Raw genomic sequence first — 19,899 nt, forward strand, 5'->3', positions numbered from 1 at the left:
ATCCAAATTTGGTTAAATTACAAGAGAACGCGCGACTAAGACCGAAATCGAGACTGCGAAATGGAAAGATGGAAATTCACAACGAGACTTTGAAGGTTGCTACTGCGGCGATGTTATTTTGGATTTCAAAAACGTCAACCAGCAAACAGTCAGCGGCCACGAGTTACATTTTCTACACAGCCTCCAAGAGATCAACTTCCTCGAAAGAAAACATTTTTACATTAAGAAAAAAGAAAACAGGGCCCGCAAACATTAGCATACGCCAAATGTACATGGGACATCCGGATAGAGATTTCCCACAGCATCGTCCAATCAGGAATGATACAACACTGCTCCACCACTTGAATGATTGGGGATCAAATCAAATCTTTTCGCACACCTTGCGTCAAGTATACAAAAACATTCACAAAACTGAAAATCAAAGCACATTTAAGATGCCACTGTAAAGCAAGGTCAGTACAATGCAATATTGCGACATATCGAAACATGGCACATACTGTATGTGGACACATCAATTTGATCTGGCAACTCTGTAATGTTGACCTCGAATCGTCCTTGAACGTCGTTGAGCACGTTTGAGTCTTCCTGCGAGGATACAAAGGTGACCGCCAGACCCTTGGTACCGAAACGTCCTGCACGACCGACCTATGACAGAGTGTCAATTGCCGTACAACCAGAAAATGGCCCAAAATTGTCAAAATTCGCACCCTGTGCAAGTAAGAGTCGGGGCTGTCAGGCATGTCGTAATTGATTACAATGTTGACACGCTCAATGTCAATTCCTCGACCGAAAATGTCAGTGGCGACCATAATCCGCTTGTTGAACTCTTTGAAGCTCTTGTACCGGTTGATACTATGAGAAGTGTAACTCATCAGTCACTGACAAATTAAATTGATTTTCAGTTTCACTCACCGCTCCTCCTGAGGCATCTGCGAGTGAATCGTGATGGACGGGAAGTTGCACTCGTTCAACAGCTTGTTCAACTCAACCGCTCGTTGCACGGACTTGACGAAAATGCAGACTTGGTTGAATTCTAGACTGTCTAGCAGTTCATTCAATTTGCGGTTCTTCTCGTTTTCATTTAGCTTGACATAGTATTGTTGAAGACCGTGAAGAGTCAACTTAGTTTCATCATCAACGTAGATCTCGAGAGGCTATTAAAGTAAGAGATAAACCCAACCAGGCGAGAGAATAGGCGTAGAAAGGAAGTTTGGTCAGGAACGTAATCGTTGGCACTAAAACGACTTGGTGAAGCGACTCCCAGCAACTTGACACCGGTCGGTACACAGCACGGCCGTTCCCTACTTCGTCAACCAGTTGTGAACAATGACAAGTGACGGCACGATGCAGCTTAACCCTGCAATTGCAGAAGGATGGAAAGCACACGGCCATTCTCGCAGGGAAGGCACGTACAGCGCAGGGGTATAGGGAGGCTGGGACTCGCTTGCACTAGTCTTGAATCGAACGGAAGGACAAAATAGCTTACGTTTTGCATGAACTTCTTGCACACGGGTCGCACGTCCTTGCTGAGCGTCGCACTGTACATCATGACCTGCTTGTGATGAGGAGTGGCCCGGAAAATCTCCTGAACGTCGCGGCGCATGTCTAGTATATGAAGAAATTGGTACCGTCAGACAATATTCATCACATCCATCAAACAATAGAGACGACAATTGAAGCTGTTTCAGAATGAACTTAATCTCAAAAGCAACCGACATTAGGTGCCGGAGCTTCGAAGAGCTGGGTTTAAGAGCACACTGTTTCATCGCTACAGCTCCGCCATCGTCAATATTGTCTTTCGGTAATGGATACTTACCAAGTTGCTCAAGCATCTTATCACATTCATCCAGAATAAAGTGTTTCACATTCTTGAGGTTGAGCAGCTTATCCCGAATAAGACCAAGGATACGTCCAGGTGTTCCAACAATGATTTGAGGCTTGTCGTTACGGAGTGTCTCCTGATTCTGTTTCATGGGCAGTCCACCGTAGAACACCGCTGTTTTCACATCGGGCATGTACTTTGAAAACCGAGTGAACTCATTTCGGATTTGGTATGCCAATTCACGGGTGTGACACAACACGATAACCGAAGGATCTCCACTTGCATTCGACTCAAGTTGCTGCAAAGACGCCAGCACAAAGACGGCGGTTTTACCCATACCACTTTTCGCTTGACAGAGGACGTCCATCCCCAAAATTGCTTGAGGAATGCACTCTTGTTGCACTACAATAAAGGTGTCATTCAAACCGTCAAAAATTACAGTAACTATTGGCCTGTACCTTCTGAGGGATGCTCAAAACCGCAATCGACGATAGCACGCAAAAGTTCTGGCTTCAAAAGAAAATCCCTGAACCCAGTAGCGTGAATACCGACATATGAACCCTTCTTTGTCTCCTTGTCAGCGCCATCCGCCCCGCCAGCACCAGCAAGCTCTTTGCCGTTGGCAGCCGGGACGGGGGCCTCGGGTTGCACTGTCTCCTCCTCCTCTTCGTAGTCAATAAGATCGTCCTGGGGTTCAGCCATGGTGATAACTGGAAGCAGGATGGGCGGCGGAGGGAGAGTGAGTATGATGCACCGCAAAAGACGATATTGCCGCCATGTCCTATCTGACTGTGTTGATATGGCCCTTTGCGAACGACAGCCGGAATTCCGATAGCCCTAGTACATTCATAATCCCTTTGCATGTTGTCTCAATTCCATGGAGCATGCGGCCAACATGCACTGCAATCGGTCCACGCCAGTACCATCATGTCCCAGAGCCAGAAGAACAGGGTTGTCCAATCGATGCGCCTGAAACGACTGCGCAGTGCTGCCACAATGAGTAGCCTCAGGTAATGGGGGCCAGTACATCCGGATGAAAACAGTCCCCAGCGTTCGTGGACGTTCCGCAAACCACCGTCCCTTCAAGCACGACGAAATTCCCATTGCCACATTCGCCACATCGCCGGATCGGCTGCATCGCGAATTCCATCGGAGAGTACCCACCTTCTAACTTTTGTGGGTGGATCGGGGGATTTGGGTGCGATACAGACGAGCGCAAATAAGCCAATGGATTGATGCAAGGATGAAGCTCGCGGTGAAAGCCGACGGGTGGATGGATGGATGGATGGATGGATGGGCGATGCCGACCAAGTTTACAAGCTTTCACCTGCGACAGGGGATTCGCGCTGGTGGAGGACGACTGCGCGTATTCCTCCTAGAGGCGCAGTTTTACAAAGTGCACAACTGTGCCACTACGTCGTCGTCGATATTCGTAACCCCAATACATTAATCTCATACAAAACCCTTTCATTCCTCCAACATTCATACAACGATAACTCCAAAGAAACAAGTAGCAAATCATTAATCCAAGTAGAGTGAAAGCAGACAGCAAAGCCAACGACATGCCCAAATAAAACAGAAAAAAAGACAACAAGGACAAAGCATGCATTGTCCAGGTGGAAACTGCGTACAGACAGAGTTCATCGTATCATTTCGTTACTCTTGCAAGAATCCAATAGTTTCTTCGATAGCCATTGTCAGCTTTTTCTCCAAAATATCCATTCCGCGGTAGGGCGGTAGATCCAGCCGGTTGAAACATGTATGACTTTTTGGTAACTGTTCTCCTTCACCAGCCTTTTCGATTGTAAAGCGCCGTGGACCGTCAGAACCCTGCAAATCCTTGAAACCATTGACTGGAATTCGGGAGGTACCGGTAACGAACTGGAGGAGGCGTGCTTTCTTTTCAGAGTCCCATGATCGGACGCACTTGAGAGAGCGGGGTACAGATGAGTACTTGTTGATGACGCTGATACGAAAAAAAACATTCCTACCTTCCAAAACCATTGCACTACTTCATCCGTCTCTTGATATCCTCGATAATCCGTGTGTTTCTTCCAATCATCCACATCAATATCGGCGATACCACCGATGAGTAGCTGAAGAGTATAGTGTCATTAAACTTGAAATCGAGAAGGCAGGACTATCATCACTTCACATACCTCTAACTCTCTTTCATCAAATACAGTGATCAAATCGGGAGGAACCAACTCATGGAATCCTTGCTGGAACGCTTTGAACTGCTCCTCCACTCGTTTACACACCCTCCATTCTACAATAAGCTCCACGTACTCTTGTTTGTTCTCTTCCGTGACGGGGATATTTTGTCCATCCGGCTTCAAATCTACCGTCCTCACAACACCAAACACTTCTTCCTCCGCGGAGAACGTCAAGTCCAATACGCCGGTAATGTCGTTATCACTGTAATGAAATACATGTGAGCAAGCACAGTTGTGAGCATTTCATGTTGCTTTAAACCCTTACAGCATCCACTGCAGACTTCTCCAATGTTCTGCGTCAACACTTTCCATGTCCTTCATAACAATCTTCTTTTTCAAGATCATTTTATAGAAAGCAGTAATGAAAAAAGCATCCAAAAATCGTTGATGGAAGATTGCCAGTCCAACGACTCGCCCAATAAATTTGAAGTAATTGAGGTGCTCGGGATTCACACCACTGTTTGGGTTAATCTGGAGTGTGTAATTGTCGTGTGCAGAATATTCGAAAAGACAATAGAAAGGGTTGAACATCTCATGAGACAGCAGAAAGAAGAACTCTCTAAATCACGAAGGAGGAAAAGCGTAAGCGTATACGTCATTGAAGTATTATTGCAAACTACAGTACCTTGATAAGCCACCGTAATCCAAACCATCCTCGCCGTGGAATTTGATCATCAGTCGCTTCTGCAATTCTGGAGCAGGGTACCGCATAATCTCAGAGTACGCATCTTCAAAGATGTTGCTTCGTCGAACAGTAACGTGACAGGATCCGGGGGTCGGTCTCATACCCGGTTGCGACCGGAAGTACACCAGCTTTCTTCTGAAGTCGCGCTTATACTGAGGAACATTCTGATCCACACTACTGGGCAGTCGAGGGTCATCCCATGTCGTTATTTTCGCATTGTGATCAACAAAATATGTGCGACCCGTATTTGTCATTCGCATTTCCCAACCTGACGGGAGGGGTCCCAACGCAGCAACGGACTGTTGCTGGGCTATTGCCAATTGACTTGCAGCCTGTCCTTGCGTGAGCTGTTGCCCGAAACTTCCACGGCTCTGCTGCTGAACTCGACGAGGATCTAGCCACGTTGTTGTGCGCGTATTGTGGTCAACAAAATAGGGTCTGCCTTCTGGCGTAAACCGTTGCTCCCATCCATTTGGTAATGGGCCTGTTGCAGAACCGCTGACAGATGTCGAAGGAGTAGAAGCAGCGGTGTTGGATGAAGATGCTGGGGTCGGAGATGCTGATGTTGCTTCAGCAGGTAAGGTGCGATTGTTGTGACGACGGCGTTCCATTTCCGCTAGCTGTTGCTGGCCCTCAGTAGCATTAGAACTGGGAGAGTGTCAGATGTTAGTGAAGGTAAACCCTCATGCGCTGCCCTCCACAGCAAGGAACTCACGCTGGGCGATGCCAAGTCGTCGTGCGAGTGTTATGATCGACGTAGTATGTTCGTCCTAAATGATCTACGCGTCTTTCCCATCCTTGAGGCAGGGGACCTTGGGCGTCTTCTGTCGATGATAGTCCTGTACGAGAAGGGGTGGTTGATCCTGAACTCGAGCCGACACCAGGTCGATTTTGCTGGGTAGATAGGGGACGATTCAATTTTCCTGTGGCCTCCCCACCACCATTGGTGATACCATCAGGTATTGTGCCGTTAGCGTGTGAGGAAGAAGCATGTGAATGACTGGATGATATCGATGCATTCCGGACCAGAGGATCGGGTGGAGCCGCAAGTGTTGCTCCTCCGACACCGTTTGCTGCAGGTGTGGCAAATGTTGTGCTGGAAAGGTTGACAATGAGCTTGCCCGATACGAAATCATTTGTGTTGCCCTTCTTTAACTCGAGTGTCAACATTTCTGAAAAGGATAAGATTAAGCATTACGGCTTCACTCACGAGTGTGTCTGATTCTTACCATCGCCACCACTGTTCACGTCGAACACGTTGCTCATAGATATGTTCACCACCCCCAAAAATCCCTGGTCTTTTGTTTTCTTCCACTTTCGCTGATCAAAAATTTGCACTGCGATCACGCTGTTGTTTGTGACTGAGCTGGAATTCAAAATATTCAGACCCAGATCAACGGTGTACGGATGATGAGCCAGCCTTACATATCAAAATTTTCATTCCAGTATGGGTTCAGCGTGCGTTTGACAGGACAAGTAGTATGTGTTTGCTCTCCGTCAACACTACCAGCCGACAAATGTTAACGCGTGCCAGAAGCAGCACAGCACTGCATCAATCATAATACATACGTAACGACAGCAAACGGATCCGGTAAACCTATAATTGACAGCACACCCCAATAAGAATTGAGTTCCTAGCCCTCCTAATAAATCTGTAAAACTTACGAAAAACATCCCGTTTACATAAACCGTCTGCAGCTACGACTGTACCGGTACCAAACGGTGAGTTTGAACAAGCTCGAGAGGAATCGAACGGCTCCAGCGTACCTGTGAGTTTCACCGTTCGATGCTGTGACCCTGAACCATTCACGACTACACCGTCCTCTGACATGATTTGGGTGAATGTGAGCGGATGAGGGGGAGCGAGTGGAAGGTCGTGGCTCCTGAAATGAGTATGGTTGGCCATGAGCAATGGCCAAAACTGCTCACTGCAAACTCCATACGTACTTTCACAAGAGCACAGGACCGAAAGTTCTCCAGAGTACGTCAAAAAAAGGGTCCTCTCCTACTACAATATATCGAAGATGAAAGATAAATAAATCAATAATGCAGAGGGAAGACCAAAGTTCACTAGTGCATACAATGGCGAAGTGTGCAACGCTGGCCGCAATAAAGGTGTTCCTTTTCCAATGAATGGCTTTCCTCTGTAACCCCTCGACAGAAACCCGACGTACGAGTGAATGTGAAGCTCTTGTGAGTCCGTAAACCAATGGTGAAGCGCAGGTGAGTTAACCTGCCGATGCGTCGGAAAAAACCAATGGAGAAAAAAAAGTAAATGCAGATCGACAGCGGTGGTTTGTCACAACGGCTTGGCTGCAAGCGCCTGTCGGTGGAAGGGCTGTTGGAATTTGTTTTTATCCATAAAGGGATAGATTACGTGTTCGGATGCCATCCATTTTGGGTTAAATGAGTGCCGCGTGTTAGGTAATCGATCGGGACCAATGGCCACTCTTTAGCGATAGCGATGAGCTTTGAACTCCATCTTAGGAATACATGCAACCGACTGTCACTGTGGGGTATGCTGAAATTGGCAAGAAATGGGGCAACGTAATGGAATGCATAGGTGTATTTAGAGAAATGTTCATCAAAACTGGCGACGCTGAAGTATGGTGATAGGCTCAATCAAAGACAAAAGTGTCGTTCCCGTCGCTCTCACTGTGAAATCCATGAGTTGTGGTGGACCAGATGCCAAAGAGATACATTAGCTGCTTTATAATGGTCACTCATGTCGGACCTCACCTTTCGTGTCACATCGTCTCCCTATTGGATGGTGGGGCTAACCCAATCAACGTTTTCTTTTGGATGCCGCAGTATAGCAACATTGGATCGCATGACTGAGCTCGCCGCCCATGTTTTGATACAATGGTCACTCTAATGCTGATCATATCTTGTTGAACTGCACCTTTTAATCCTTCCATATCGTCCAGTCTGTAAACTTACAGCTAGTCAAACATTGGAGATTGTAGGATCGAGAAATTTGAATTCCCCAATCAACGATGTCAGAGTCTGCCAGAGGACTGAGATTCATTGCGAAGAGATCCATTTGGCACCTCTGGACCACCAATGCTAATAGTCCTCCAGCAGTGCATTATGTCGGGTGTGGTACAAGTCAAGAAGGATTGCCGGCCTATTTTGTTTCGAATTCGTTGAAATACCGGGATTTGGTGCCATTTCCGTTACTGTACATGGTGTGATCTCACGTGCGGAACAGGGTTATTGGAGCAGCAGATTCAGCTGGACACCCATCACCTCACCCACATATTAGCTACTCGCAGCAACTGTTTTCCACCTGCACTGTCTTCACTTTTGTTTAAAGAGTCATCCCTCGTAAATACGTGCAAATACTCAAAATCACGGCCTGGTCCCTGCTCAGAACATGAAAGCGTAAAACATCTGAGCAAAGTCATGTACTGGTTCTTCTTGCTCGGTCGCAGCAGATGCCCAGCGGAGACCGTAGCGCCATGACACGGACTGTCCGATATCAATCTTCTGTTGCGGGAATATTTCCAATAGCAGATTGATGAATTTAGAAGCTACGCCTTTTTTGTCGTCATGCCTCATGGCAACCATACTCCTAGTATCAAAGATAACAGGTAGGCCAGGATACAGAGATGTATGGGGGTACAGTTCTCAATTTTTTGGGGAACTCTCCTAGGCGGTGTCATACTAACAACATGGTTGGGACGCTTGGTCATTAATACCATCAATGAAATCAAACCCATTCGCTGTTGCTTCCTTGGCTCTCACAGCTTCCTTAAGAGCTGGTACAAGAATATTTAAGTCAACACATCCGAGATGGTCATCAACGTTTTCAAATCAGTACCAACGTGTTCAACTCTGCAGCCCAAAGCCGCGGCGGTTTTCCATTATCGTGACCTGCTGCTTCCGGTTTTAAACCTTACTGCTAAGAATTATGTTGATGCAAGTACAAAAGTGCAAACATCTGACAAAAGGACGTTGGAGACTCAGCCTGTAGCCCAACGCTTTTGTGTTGTTGCCCCCAACGGGGACGGGATGTCAGCCTCACATGAGATGAGGCTTAGCCCACAAAGCCAAAACGCGGAAGATGGCCGCAGAGGTTGACCTTGGTCCGGATGCCATCGACCTCCAACCATTTTTGGTCCCCCATTAGCAGCCAATTCCTTCCACAACACCTGCCACGGATCCTACTGACGCCATACTTGAACCCGTTTGGAGCAAGTCTGGTCGTAGTGTAGGTTGTAAAGACATTCCACAGGCTCATTATGGTGCCAAAAAGTATTCACCATGCCGTTGGTCATATTTTAGACTTCCTTTTTCTCGAAGGAACTAAAGGATCCCAACCGGATCGTTTTCATACATATCCTGACAGCCCGGTGCGCCTTGTGAGAAGGATTGGCCGGTTGGTTTTCTTTGCTTTGAGAGATGCCCTAGATTCCCAAGACCTGGCTGCTATACTGACATTGTAATTCCTCTTGTTCACTTAGAAGGTCCCCTGTCGGTAAACGTAACAGAAGAATCAATTTTAACTGGGCATCTATTTTACAAGTTTCGCTTGGCCGTTGCGCCAAGTAGTTCGTCATGGTGAGAATCTTATGCCCCTGCCAGCAGCCGTCGTTAGCACGTTGTATCAAGCAGAGAGAATGGACTTGCTCTCTCCGTTCGACATTGTGCGCTCTCGTTTTGTAACTGGACTGACTAGTATGCATTGTTTAGGACTTAGACGGAAAAATCGCCGATTTGCGCAACAAAATCGAAATTGAGAAGAAATGTAAGGAGGGAGCGGAGCATATGTTGCAGCAATTGAAGGATCCCAATGCATTACAGCAATGCGAGATGAATGTGTTTGACTCTCTTCGCCGGCTTGACTTCCTCAATCGAGAGCTACAGAAACTGGAATCTCGAAAACGAGTACAAAGCGGCGACTCCGGCATACGTGGATTAGATTCCGGAGATCTTCAAACCGAGGATTTCTCACATTCAGCAGCTGAGATGCGGCAAAAGAGGAACTCAGATCCTGGGTCATACCAGGAAACAGCATTCAACGAAAGTGCACGACCATCTTTCTATGGGGATAACCGCACTGGGAGAATGTCCCTGACAGCAACAATGCTCGGAGCCATTCTTAATACATTCGGGGTACGCGGAAGGTCGGGGCATAGCACACCCAAGAGCACTGCAGCTTCTAGTAGCAGCTCTTTAAATTCCATCGCAGCTCCCGACTCAAGTGGTAGCGGTGGCCATGCCCTGACTCAATTTGATTACCTTAGACGCGATACTCCCATAACATCCGAAAAAGTAAAATACAAGCTACAGGAGGTCAAATTTAAATTAGATGTGGAGCAGAAGGTCAAAACCGGGACGGAACGGATGCGCCAAGCATTGGCGGAGGACTCTGATGCAGATCCGAAGAGAAGACTGGAGGTGGAAGAGAAGATGGCTGAGGCGAATGCAAAGGTTGCCATTCTTCATAAGGCCCAACAACGCTACCAAGGTCTGTATGTGCAAGAAGATGAGGAAAAACGAGAAGCTCCGCTAGATGTCGAAAATACATCGGGTCTTGCACCATCGTCATCCGGTCAATCGGTAAAAACCATGCGAAGACCAGCAACTGGACGGCTAAAAATTCGTCTAGTTGCGGCAACTGGATTACCCGGGAGGAAAAGCGCAAAAAGCGAGACATATGCATCAATACGAATTGACGGAGTTCAGAAAGCACAATCGAAACCGTCGCGGGGGAAATGGAATGACGATTTCGATATCCCAATTGATAAAGCACAAGAGGTGGAGATCGCTATTTATGAAAAGGGATCCTCTGTTCTCGCCTTGTTATGGTTCAAGTTGTGGGAGTTGGAAGAGGAACTGCGTGTGCGGTCGCTTGGGCCGTCCTTGCCACGCGATAATAGCGCGCACAGCGTTGCAGGTGGTGCACATACAGTAGGCCTCCGACGAGACAGCATTTCCGACGGGCAGCACCCGCCTGCACATCATCATCAAGAGGGGGTCGAAGCATGGTTGGAGATGGAGCCAGGAGGCCAATTGCTGGTAAAACTCAACTTCGGTATGCTCCCGCTCAGAACCTCGAAGTACTGCAATTTTTTTCCTGACTAAACAATCTCTTTCAGTTCCAGAGTCCAGTAAAGCAAAGCGACGGGTAAGCACCCTGAAATATTGCATTTTGCCACACGAACTGACTCGACCTTTTTGTTTCCGTTATGAAGAAGGACGGCTTGTTGCGACGCAAGCCAGTGCAAAAGGTGTTCCCAAAAAGAGGTCACAAATTTGTTGCCATGCAATTTTATCAGGTCATGAAGTGTGCTGTCTGTGGAGAGTTCCTCATGAGCGCTCAAGGGTATCAGTGTCAATGTAAGGCGGAGTTTCTTGTTTCTTACTAGAGAAAGTGTACTAAATCCCGTCACGCAGTGTGCAAATTCACATGCCATAAGAAATGCCAAGATCGCGTTTTAACAAAATGTATAACGAAGGCGAACGAAGATGTGGTATGGAACGGAGCGTAGTTTCTTGGTCACATCATGTCTTTCTCACAGTACTCTCTGTCTGCCAGGACGAAGATGCCGACGCTAATGGTACCGGATACAACCAACTTTTGAAACATCGCATTCCACACCGTTTCGAGTCCTCTACGACAGGAATGTCTGCCAGCTGGTGCTGCCACTGTGGATATATGTTGCCTTTTGGCAAAAAACAATCCCTACGATGCACCGAATGCAGCGCCACTTGCCACAAGGAGTGCATGCACCTAGTACCGAACTTCTGCGGGCTGAAGCCGCAGTTGATTAATCAAATGAAATCTGCCATTGACCAGGCAGAACGTGTACGGAAGGAGAAAGGGGTAATGCGCTCGGAGATGGAGAGGCAGAAGCAACAACAGCTACTGCAGCAGCAGCAACAACAACAGCTCCAGCAACAGCAATTACAGCAACAACAGCAGCAGCAGCCCGCAGCTCCCTCCAGAACCGATTCCGCTAACGCAATGCTGCAGGCTGGTGATCGGCTGACGATACCGGCCGGACCTGTTGCAGTAGCAAACACGAGAGTCGACAGTGTAGTGGGCGGCGCTGGACCAAAGGGCATTGGCTTGGATGATTTCACGTTCATAGCTGTTCTAGGGAAGGGTAATTTTGGAAAGGTACGCTGAGAAACTTCCCAGTTTGGAACGCTTCCTGAATCGGCATCGCTTTCAGGTATTACTTGCCCGCGAGCGGTATAGCAATCAACTTTATGCCATCAAAGTCTTGAAGAAAGAATTTATCATCGAGAACGATGAAGTAGAAAGGTATTGTCGTGGTCCTGATGTCATGAACATCTTGCACACCTTAACGCCGCTTTTGACATTGAAGCACCAAAGCGGAGAAGCGAGTTTTCCTCACTGCAAACGCCGAGCGTCATCCCTTCCTTGTGAATCTCCATTCCTGTTTTCAAACTGAATCACGCATCTACTTCGTTATGGAGTACGTTTCAGGTGGCGACCTAATGTGGCACATTCAGCATCAACAGTTCTCAGAAAAGAGGGCAAAATTCTATGCCGCTGAAGTACTACTGGCGTTGGAATATTTCCATAGAAACAATATTGTTTATCGGTAGTTATCGCGTCGATTCGTTCACCATACCTTGCCCAGATATCAATTGCTTTTTCTGTTTAGGGATCTCAAGCTCGACAATATTCTTCTTTCGCTCGGCGGTCATATCAAAATTGCTGATTACGGCCTTTGCAAAGAAAACATGCCGTATGGTGCTACTACCAGCACATTCTGCGGAACGCCAGAGTTCATGGCGCCGGAGATTCTTCTGGATAAGCCATATGGGCGAGCGGTGGATTGGTGGGCTTTTGGTGTTCTAATATACGAAATGCTCTTGGGCCAGTCTCCGTTCCGAGGAGAGGATGAGGAAGAGATTTTCGAAGCAATTTTAGAGGATGAGATTCTCTACCCAGTGAATATGGCCAAGGATGCGGTTTCACTGTTGCAAAAGGTCAGTTCCGGTGCGCGTCTCACTACGAGGGCATGCAACTTACTTCAGCTGCATGCAGTTATTGACAAAGGACCCAAGCAAGCGGTTGGGCGGGGGGAGGGGGGATGCTGAGGACATCAAACGGCATCCATTTTTCAAGGGTGTGGATTGGGATGCAATGTTGCAACTGAAACTGCCGCCACCATATTATCCCAAGATCGTAAGCATTCGCATTTGAATCCGATACGTGCATGCTTCTGGTCTTGTATTCTTACAAATTCCATTTTGTGCTCTTGCCAGTCGTCACCAGAGGATGTGTCAAACTTTGACGAGGAATTCACACGGGAGAGCCCGGTGCTCACACCGTGCAACTCAGTCCTCTCGGCCGCGGATCAAGCCGATTTCCGAGGTTTTTCATATATCTCAGAATGGGCAGAGACTTCGCGGGCACAAGTATTGAGTGCGTTGGCTGGGAGAAGATAGTGCATTCGGCTTCAAGCTGATGCCATCAGGTCATGGTGGTGTATGTACGACTAGTGCGGTGTACATGGATGGGTGGGGCTGCGCCATCACGATGCGGAAGCGATTACAATTGGACGTTTTATTCTTTTTTCTTTTTTTTGTAGCTCATGTCATCAAGTAAAGATATATGGAATGTTGAATAATCAACAGGATTGCAGCCAACAGCGTGGTCTGCTCTCGTCACACGTCTCAGCTATTTAAGTTTTTTGAGTAAACATGGTAGCATTTACTTTGCCTGATTCCGGACTATGTGACCAGGATGTTTGGTCGTGGTTGGAAGGACAGCTGAATTCATGTGGCTGCCGTTTAACAGATCCGTCGAGATGTAGATATGATTACGGATTAACTGAACTATGCGATCATCATCTTCTTTTCAACGTACAGCTAAGTTAGTTAACAAAGGATTTCCCCATCCCAGCTCCACCTTATGCACCCCCACATTCCCTTCCCCAATCCCACACTCTCTCGTAGACTTCTTCGCTCGTTCACCTATACTGCTCCTCCTCATCACTGCCGTAGTGTGAATGATGCCCACTGCCATGCGAATATTGTTCTTGGTGTGGGTTTTCGGGATAATCAAACTGTTGTGCGCTCATGCGTTTTGACAACTGGGCGACAACATGATCATACACTGGCTGATGCGGGACGTATGAGGCACGCCTTGAACCGTGGGAAGCATTGCTTCCGTGACGGATCAATGGTTGAGCTGGCTCCAAGTACTCTCCGTGATTGCTCACGTAAGATTGAGGGAGGGGAACATTGGGATGATGGTGACGAGGGGAGAACGCTGGCGACATGACTTCCACATCCCCGGGAGGTAGGGATGCTCCAAGCCAGCTGGGACGCATTTCTTGGATGTCCTCAACAGGAAATTCGTATGCCCGCTGGGAGGGAGCTCTTGATCGGTTTGGTTCTCGGTGTTCAAGGTGCGACGGGGACGAGAAGGATTCCTCATAGTTGGGTGGAAGGCTGCTGAGGCTTGGATACATTCCATCTGGTCCTTCTGCGGTCTTCCTGTCTCTTGGCGACTCCAGCTCGTCCATGCGACTGGATTTCTCAATCCTCACGTCTGTATTCGGTGCCTTGGGAGTGGTCCATTTGATCTGTCCAGCTTCCACATCATCCTCGCCCTTTCCTTTAGCCTGTTTGCCTTTGCTTTTCTTATCCTTTTTACCACCCTTCTTACCACCCTTTTTCTTGTCGCCTTTGGGTTTGGTGGCATCCCTGTCCGCGAGCATATTGGCAGCCGAGATGAAGATCGGAACGGACATTGCACCCACTGAGCCAAGTATGAAGAAACCGAACCAAATAGCGTCCAGTCCGGTCAACAATCCGTCACACACAGCCATTTGGATATCCACAGTATCCTTTGCTACTTCTTTACAATTACTTGAGTCACCGTATATGATGTTTTGGGCTGTATTGACCGTTGCTCTCATAGTGTCCTTTAGGTCTGGAATCGAGGCGTTAATGGCCTGAGTTTGATTGTTCACATACGTCCCGATATTGGTTTTCAGTGTGCTGAACGCGCTTGCGATGGTACTTGAAATATTCACCATTGTAATTACGGTGGACTTCATAGTGTTGTACGAATTTTGGATAGATGTGGAGGTAGTGAGAGATACACTCAGTGATGAATTGAACCCCAGGAACTGGTTTCTCAGAGCAACTACTTCTGCTGCCAGTGCGTCGAGAGCTGCATTATCTGCCGTGTAGTTGGTGTTTATGTCGGATGCAACGAACACTCGGTAGCCATCAGGTCCAGCAGTTCCGTTTCCTTGAAGCTGGTCAATGGCAAGCCCGATGGCCTGTTGTAAAAGCACTACAGCGTCCTTCATGGTAGATATGGCAGTAAGGTTGTACTGATTCACTTGAGTTTCAGCAGCACCAGCGTTCGACGAGGCCGATGATGGGTCCTGCATACTACCGATGATCGAACTATGCAGCAACGCGGATTATACGTAAGTAAGAATGTAAGAGTCTCTTGAGAAGACCATTGTAACTCACTCCACATCCAAAGAACTGAGGGCGCTGGAGAAATTCATCGAATCTATTTGCTGGTTGGCGCTATCCGCCACATCTGGCAATGTAACGAACATCTGAACAACGTCAATCGTAGCCGTTCCTTGCAAGCAGGCATCACGAGCATTGAATGCTTTGCTGATCATGTCGCTAGAGCCCGTCATATTCCCCATAAACGACACCAGGGGTGACTGCCCGCCATCTGAACGGTCGAATGCAACAGTGCATGCTAGTCGATTAATGGCAATGATAAGCACGAAGTCACACTCATGACACAGACCGCAGAGAAGGACCCACCTTCGCCAAAAAGAATACTAATGATCACGAACAACATTGTCAGGAAAAGTGCCAACAGTGTATACGGGATGGAGCCGCACAGACAGCCCTTGACAAGTCCTGGTCTTCGACCACCGACTCCTCCTGTCATGAATATCAAAATAACGGCAGGCAATCCAAACAGGACAAAGAACGCAATACGTCTGTAGAACATTGCTCGGTTAATAAAGTAGAAGCTCTCAGTTGATGGCACACAGTACACGCACCTGTAAAGTTCATACTTCATGATTTTTAACATCCAATCGTTCGCAGTGGCCTGGTACTCGTTGCTCTTCTGTCCAATATCATCAAATGTGACGCTTACATCGGCTTTTATGGAAGCCAGTTCAGATTTTGTTTGATTTTTAACATCTGAAGTCAGTGAATATGATTAGTTTCTAAACAATCATAAGGGGCAATTCATACGGTAACTACCGTTCAAAGCTGGCGTTTGAATGGACTTGACTCTGCCTGGAAGATCACCACCGATGCTCAAGGCTTCCGCGGCGATATCAGACAGCTCAGGTATACCACTCAATGCGTTAGTTACGAGGGAAACCGCATCTTCAGTACCCGCAACTTGGCCTCGTTGATTATTGAGTTCGCTACAATCAGGTTCTGGTGCGTTTGGATCGCGAGTCCATTTATATGCGTAGTTGGAATTGCCTGGTACCGGCTGCCAATTACGGGATAAATCATCCATCTTGTTCGAGGCGATAGTGATGTTGGTGATCAGCTGGGATAGAAGCCCGGTTGCGGGAGCCGTTAACAAGTTTTTGAAACTTTCGATACTGGAGGCTTCCAATGTAAGCAAATTCTTCTTGTTATCCAGGGCGGTACAGTTGGCTGCTAGTTGAATAATCTGGTCCGAAATATTTTGGAGAGGCGCAACATCAATCAAGTTTGCTGCACGATCGGTAAGATTGTTGATGCCAGAATCCAGTGTGTCGAAGACGTCCCCCAAGCGTACTTGAAAGTTGGCGACAATGCCGTCAGCATCTTCAAATGTTCGATTTGCGGTTTCATCAAGGATCACCATAGCTCTATGGAAGTATTCACTGCCACGCATTCCACCAATTACAGCAGCACTACAGTAGCAACATATATAAGCCGCCAAGTTACTTGAAAAATGATGAAGTGTTACTTACGTCCAACAGAAGTATACGAAGAAGAGCATGAAGCCAGCAACTGTCCTTTGTCTCGTTGTAAAGGGATCCCTTTGACGGCGAGCCAGACGCTGTTTACGGCAGGTGCAAAGACAACATCCAGCACAGCAGTTGGCGATAAAAGTCAGGAGAAGTGATCCAAGAAAACAAATTATCGGCTGTAATATGGACGTTATGTCAACGCTGCTACCGTGAATATCTGGAAGCATCATTTGTACTCACAATGCAATACATAAGAGTCTTCTGTCCATCAAATGTGAACGAGCCATTCTGCACTTGTGGAAGGGGAATATGCTGCTGCCCATTACGAAGATTAACTCGAGTAAGTCGGGCAAGATTGGTCCAAATCCAAAGCCCCCCAGCGGGTTTTGAAAGTTCAGCGTAATAATGGGACTGGTTTGCACCAGAATCGGCCGTGTTGATTCCTTCGAATCCGCGGCGGGAGAGTTGCACATGTTGCAAGTCTCGGTATAGGGTATCTGAGCACACACCATAAGAGTCAAGCTAAGGCCACCATTGCAAGTACATTCCCACCATACCTGACTGTAGCGAAGCGTAGGTATCCGGCAAATTGCTTAATATTCCAGATAGCACAAAAATTGCTGAAGCAAGGGTTGGAAATGTAGTGCGCATCTTTGTGGACAATATTGGTTTGGTTGTTGTCCTGGTATACTGCGTGAACAGAAATCCCGCCTCGCTAGAGACTTTTGGCTGGCGGGATGCTGGTAATGCCACCGATCACTTAAATGATAGCTGGTCTATAAGTGCCAAGCCTTCGAACTGTGCACACTGGTATTGGCATGTAGCATTGGTGTCCAAAAATAGCTCTTGTTTGGCCCGGAGGATGAGATGAGCGTGACATTGGCATTTCTTGGCTATATATAGGATTTGAGTGTCATCTATTTGCTATGGTTCTGTTTGGGCTAGCACCTTAATCTTGGATCAACACGGACCCCTCCGCTGGTTATAGACTTGAGTTTACTGCCTGAGGATAAGTTACGAAGATTGAAGATCTTGGATACATTTTCCAGGAAAGGGGCTAGCTACATCCAAGTACATTCCCATCATCCCTAAAAGATATACTCGCCATCGACTGTGTCTGGTACGAAGAGCTCATATTCGGAATGCTTGCACCTGAAGGAGAACTGTGGCTTGGCGCTCTTGCTGAATTTGACATCAGGAGTGTCTGTAGGTCAACCGATGAGCATAATATGCGGTTGAACCAAAGGAGCGTACTGGTGCTTACATTGTCCAGGGCCGGGAGTCACAGTATGAAGAGCGTTGCCTGCGGCCGTTTGACCTTCAAGGATTTCTGAATCCAAGAACAGACATCAACGTTTACTATCATTCTGGCCACGGTCGTCCCCCATCTCGCAAAGTAACTTGCACGCACCTCCCGCTCCACCAAAAGGACCGTCCGAGTCTCCACGGGGTCTCGATCCAAGTGAGTACGCAGGTGCAGCAGTTTTGATTTTTGAGGGGTCAAGTGGAGAATATGCTGCAGGTCCAGGGGATACAGACTCAACTATATTTGGAAGGATTGGCAGCCCATTAGCTTATCTACCCCAATATGCAAGGTACAAGATGAATATAACGTACGCTTCACCGGTCGAGGTGGTTTAATAGTGTATGCGGCGGCCGCCCGAATTGTAATTGCTGGATGAACGCCCAATGTAGGTGCGACGGCATACTCGGCTGGTCCTGGGTTGTCATTCGGCCGTTCTGTCGGACGGCGACCTCCGATGCTATATGCGGGCGCCTTGGGTTCTCGCGAGGGTATGTACGCGGGATTATATTTGCCGGGACCTACGGGGCATGGTCATCACCAGTGCTCTTTACGTAACGCTGCCATCCACGGTACTATCACTCACCGGGAGTATCTGCATCTGCATTTTCCATAAGACGCGGAACGTTAGCTATAGCATTTGACATCTATTCTCCGGAAATCCGGCATGAAGCATGTGGAATTTACCGGTAAGATTATCCATACCATCTTTACGCGCTTTTTTGTATCCTCCTTGCAATGAGAAAGCAGGACCTTGAGATCGCCCAACTCGTGTGGTTTGCGGAAAGAAAACATTGGGCCCAGGCGTCTCATGAGGATTCGCTTTATGATAATCAGTACAGATCAGAGAACTCAGGTTCAAGCAGAACTCACGTTGTTCGTAACGCAGCTTGATCCCGAAGGAGTAAGCAGGGGCCCGCTTCATGGTTTTTGCATTAATTCCAATTGTACTAGAAAAGAGAGGACTTATTAGATATCAGTCTGAGAAGTAATACTGACTGAGACTCACGAAGGCAATTTGTAAGCTGCTGGACCTGGCCCTATGAAGATGGATAGTTCGGTCAAATTAGCATATTCTTCTCCTACACGCAGCTACATGACAGCGCCAGCGGGAAAATCTGGCTTCTTCGTGAAGCATCCTCCTGGCTCAAGGTGCATACCGCCTCTCTCCTCACCTTTGAGCCGTGCGGCAATTGGGATCTCTTTCGGCTTTTCTGACTCGGATGAGCTGCTCCATGCCGCGTTCCTGCCATTAGAAAGGTTGGGCAGTTTCGGGTTTGCCGGGGCCGGCTTATCCTTGTCGGCCATTGGCGGTGTTGCTTCACGACGAAGAGTGAACCAATGCTTCGGTATCCTTATGCCTCAGATCGGCAGCAGATGGTACCAGCAGAGGAGGAGGTGACAACGGAGAGTAGAGTTGTTTGGTGGCAATTAGTCTTAGACAGAGGCCCTATCAAATCTCACAAGTGAAAGAATATCCCATTGAGGATCTTCACTATGTAGGTTTCCAAGGTTCGCGGTAAATTGGCGGGTCATTCGGAAACAATGCAAGTCCAGTCTGCTCTTCTGAGAACAGCGTAGTGACTAATCGCATGCTCAAATAAAAATGATCGAGGGAACTGGGAGGCGTTGTAAGGTACTATAGTATCATCACGGCCGTTTTTAGCAGCACGGAAATTCTCCGTTCTGGCTGTCTACCCGCCAACATTTCGCGTCGAACGAGTGGTTCCGAGGCATTCCAACGGTTCGCAGAGATCTGATATCTCACAGCACACAGTCGTCAGGGCTGACGTTCCCTCGTTAAGAGCGCTGACTAGGTAAGGTCATACCATATGGTCGGACAGACTGAATTCAGATTACCTTGGTACGCCCACCCTTACCAAAAATGGAGAGACAACTCGTTCATGAGCATATTT

The 19,899-nt window shown here is 47.7% G+C and overlaps 5 protein-coding genes across 5 annotated transcripts; 1 reads left to right on the forward strand and 4 right to left on the reverse strand.

Annotated features, from left to right (window-relative positions):
• Positions 1 to 35: 35 nt before the first annotated feature.
• Positions 36 to 3,158, reverse strand: SPPG_02552 (DEAD-box ATP-dependent RNA helicase 15). Its single transcript, XM_016750835.1, has 8 exons — positions 2,987 to 3,158; positions 2,281 to 2,532; positions 1,817 to 2,224; positions 1,487 to 1,605; positions 913 to 1,154; positions 708 to 852; positions 498 to 645; positions 36 to 440 (listed from the first exon to the last, which is right to left on the reverse strand). The coding sequence occupies exons 2-8, from the start codon at positions 2,522 to 2,524 to the stop codon at positions 430 to 432; spliced, it is 1,317 nt and encodes a 438-aa protein (XP_016610087.1). The 5' UTR covers positions 2,525 to 2,532; positions 2,987 to 3,158; the 3' UTR covers positions 36 to 429.
• Positions 3,159 to 3,227: 69 nt separating this feature from the next.
• On the reverse strand, positions 3,228 to 6,962 carry SPPG_02553 (NEDD4 family E3 ubiquitin-protein ligase). Its single transcript, XM_016750836.1, has 13 exons — positions 6,805 to 6,962; positions 6,671 to 6,731; positions 6,491 to 6,606; positions 6,389 to 6,427; positions 6,293 to 6,320; positions 6,149 to 6,226; positions 5,953 to 6,089; positions 5,439 to 5,895; positions 4,664 to 5,371; positions 4,304 to 4,597; positions 3,982 to 4,240; positions 3,814 to 3,918; positions 3,228 to 3,748 (listed from the first exon to the last, which is right to left on the reverse strand). Exons 3-13 carry the CDS (start codon positions 6,552 to 6,554, stop codon positions 3,479 to 3,481), a joined length of 2,439 nt encoding a protein of 812 aa, XP_016610088.1. The 5' UTR covers positions 6,555 to 6,606; positions 6,671 to 6,731; positions 6,805 to 6,962; the 3' UTR covers positions 3,228 to 3,478.
• Positions 6,963 to 8,798: 1,836 nt separating this feature from the next.
• On the forward strand, positions 8,799 to 13,434 carry SPPG_02554 (AGC/PKC protein kinase). The gene is made up of 13 exons (XM_016750837.1): positions 8,799 to 8,940; positions 9,011 to 9,104; positions 9,190 to 9,286; positions 9,419 to 10,763; positions 10,828 to 10,856; positions 10,924 to 11,068; positions 11,126 to 11,202; positions 11,268 to 11,852; positions 11,908 to 11,999; positions 12,064 to 12,303; positions 12,367 to 12,694; positions 12,753 to 12,893; positions 12,974 to 13,434. The coding sequence occupies exons 3-13, from the start codon at positions 9,284 to 9,286 to the stop codon at positions 13,154 to 13,156; spliced, it is 3,168 nt and encodes a 1,055-aa protein (XP_016610089.1). The 5' UTR covers positions 8,799 to 8,940; positions 9,011 to 9,104; positions 9,190 to 9,283; the 3' UTR covers positions 13,157 to 13,434.
• Positions 13,435 to 13,494: 60 nt separating this feature from the next.
• Positions 13,495 to 17,478, reverse strand: SPPG_02555 (uncharacterized protein). The gene is made up of 8 exons (XM_016750838.1): positions 17,238 to 17,478; positions 16,921 to 17,177; positions 16,681 to 16,856; positions 15,968 to 16,620; positions 15,760 to 15,904; positions 15,515 to 15,696; positions 15,203 to 15,446; positions 13,495 to 15,133 (listed from the first exon to the last, which is right to left on the reverse strand). The coding sequence occupies exons 1-8, from the start codon at positions 17,329 to 17,331 to the stop codon at positions 13,681 to 13,683; spliced, it is 3,204 nt and encodes a 1,067-aa protein (XP_016610090.1). The 5' UTR covers positions 17,332 to 17,478; the 3' UTR covers positions 13,495 to 13,680.
• An 81-nt stretch (positions 17,479 to 17,559) lies between these two features.
• On the reverse strand, positions 17,560 to 19,698 carry SPPG_02556 (uncharacterized protein). The gene is made up of 9 exons (XM_016750839.1): positions 19,159 to 19,698; positions 18,993 to 19,023; positions 18,857 to 18,933; positions 18,671 to 18,805; positions 18,570 to 18,584; positions 18,298 to 18,504; positions 18,092 to 18,223; positions 17,945 to 18,010; positions 17,560 to 17,884 (listed from the first exon to the last, which is right to left on the reverse strand). Exons 1-9 carry the CDS (start codon positions 19,289 to 19,291, stop codon positions 17,769 to 17,771), a joined length of 912 nt encoding a protein of 303 aa, XP_016610091.1. The 5' UTR covers positions 19,292 to 19,698; the 3' UTR covers positions 17,560 to 17,768.
• Positions 19,699 to 19,899: the final 201 nt, after the last annotated feature.

Source organism: Spizellomyces punctatus (genome assembly GCF_000182565.1).
Source record: "Spizellomyces punctatus DAOM BR117 chromosome Unknown supercont1.4, whole genome shotgun sequence".
Classification (NCBI taxonomy): Eukaryota; Fungi; Chytridiomycota; class Chytridiomycetes; order Spizellomycetales; family Spizellomycetaceae; genus Spizellomyces; species Spizellomyces punctatus.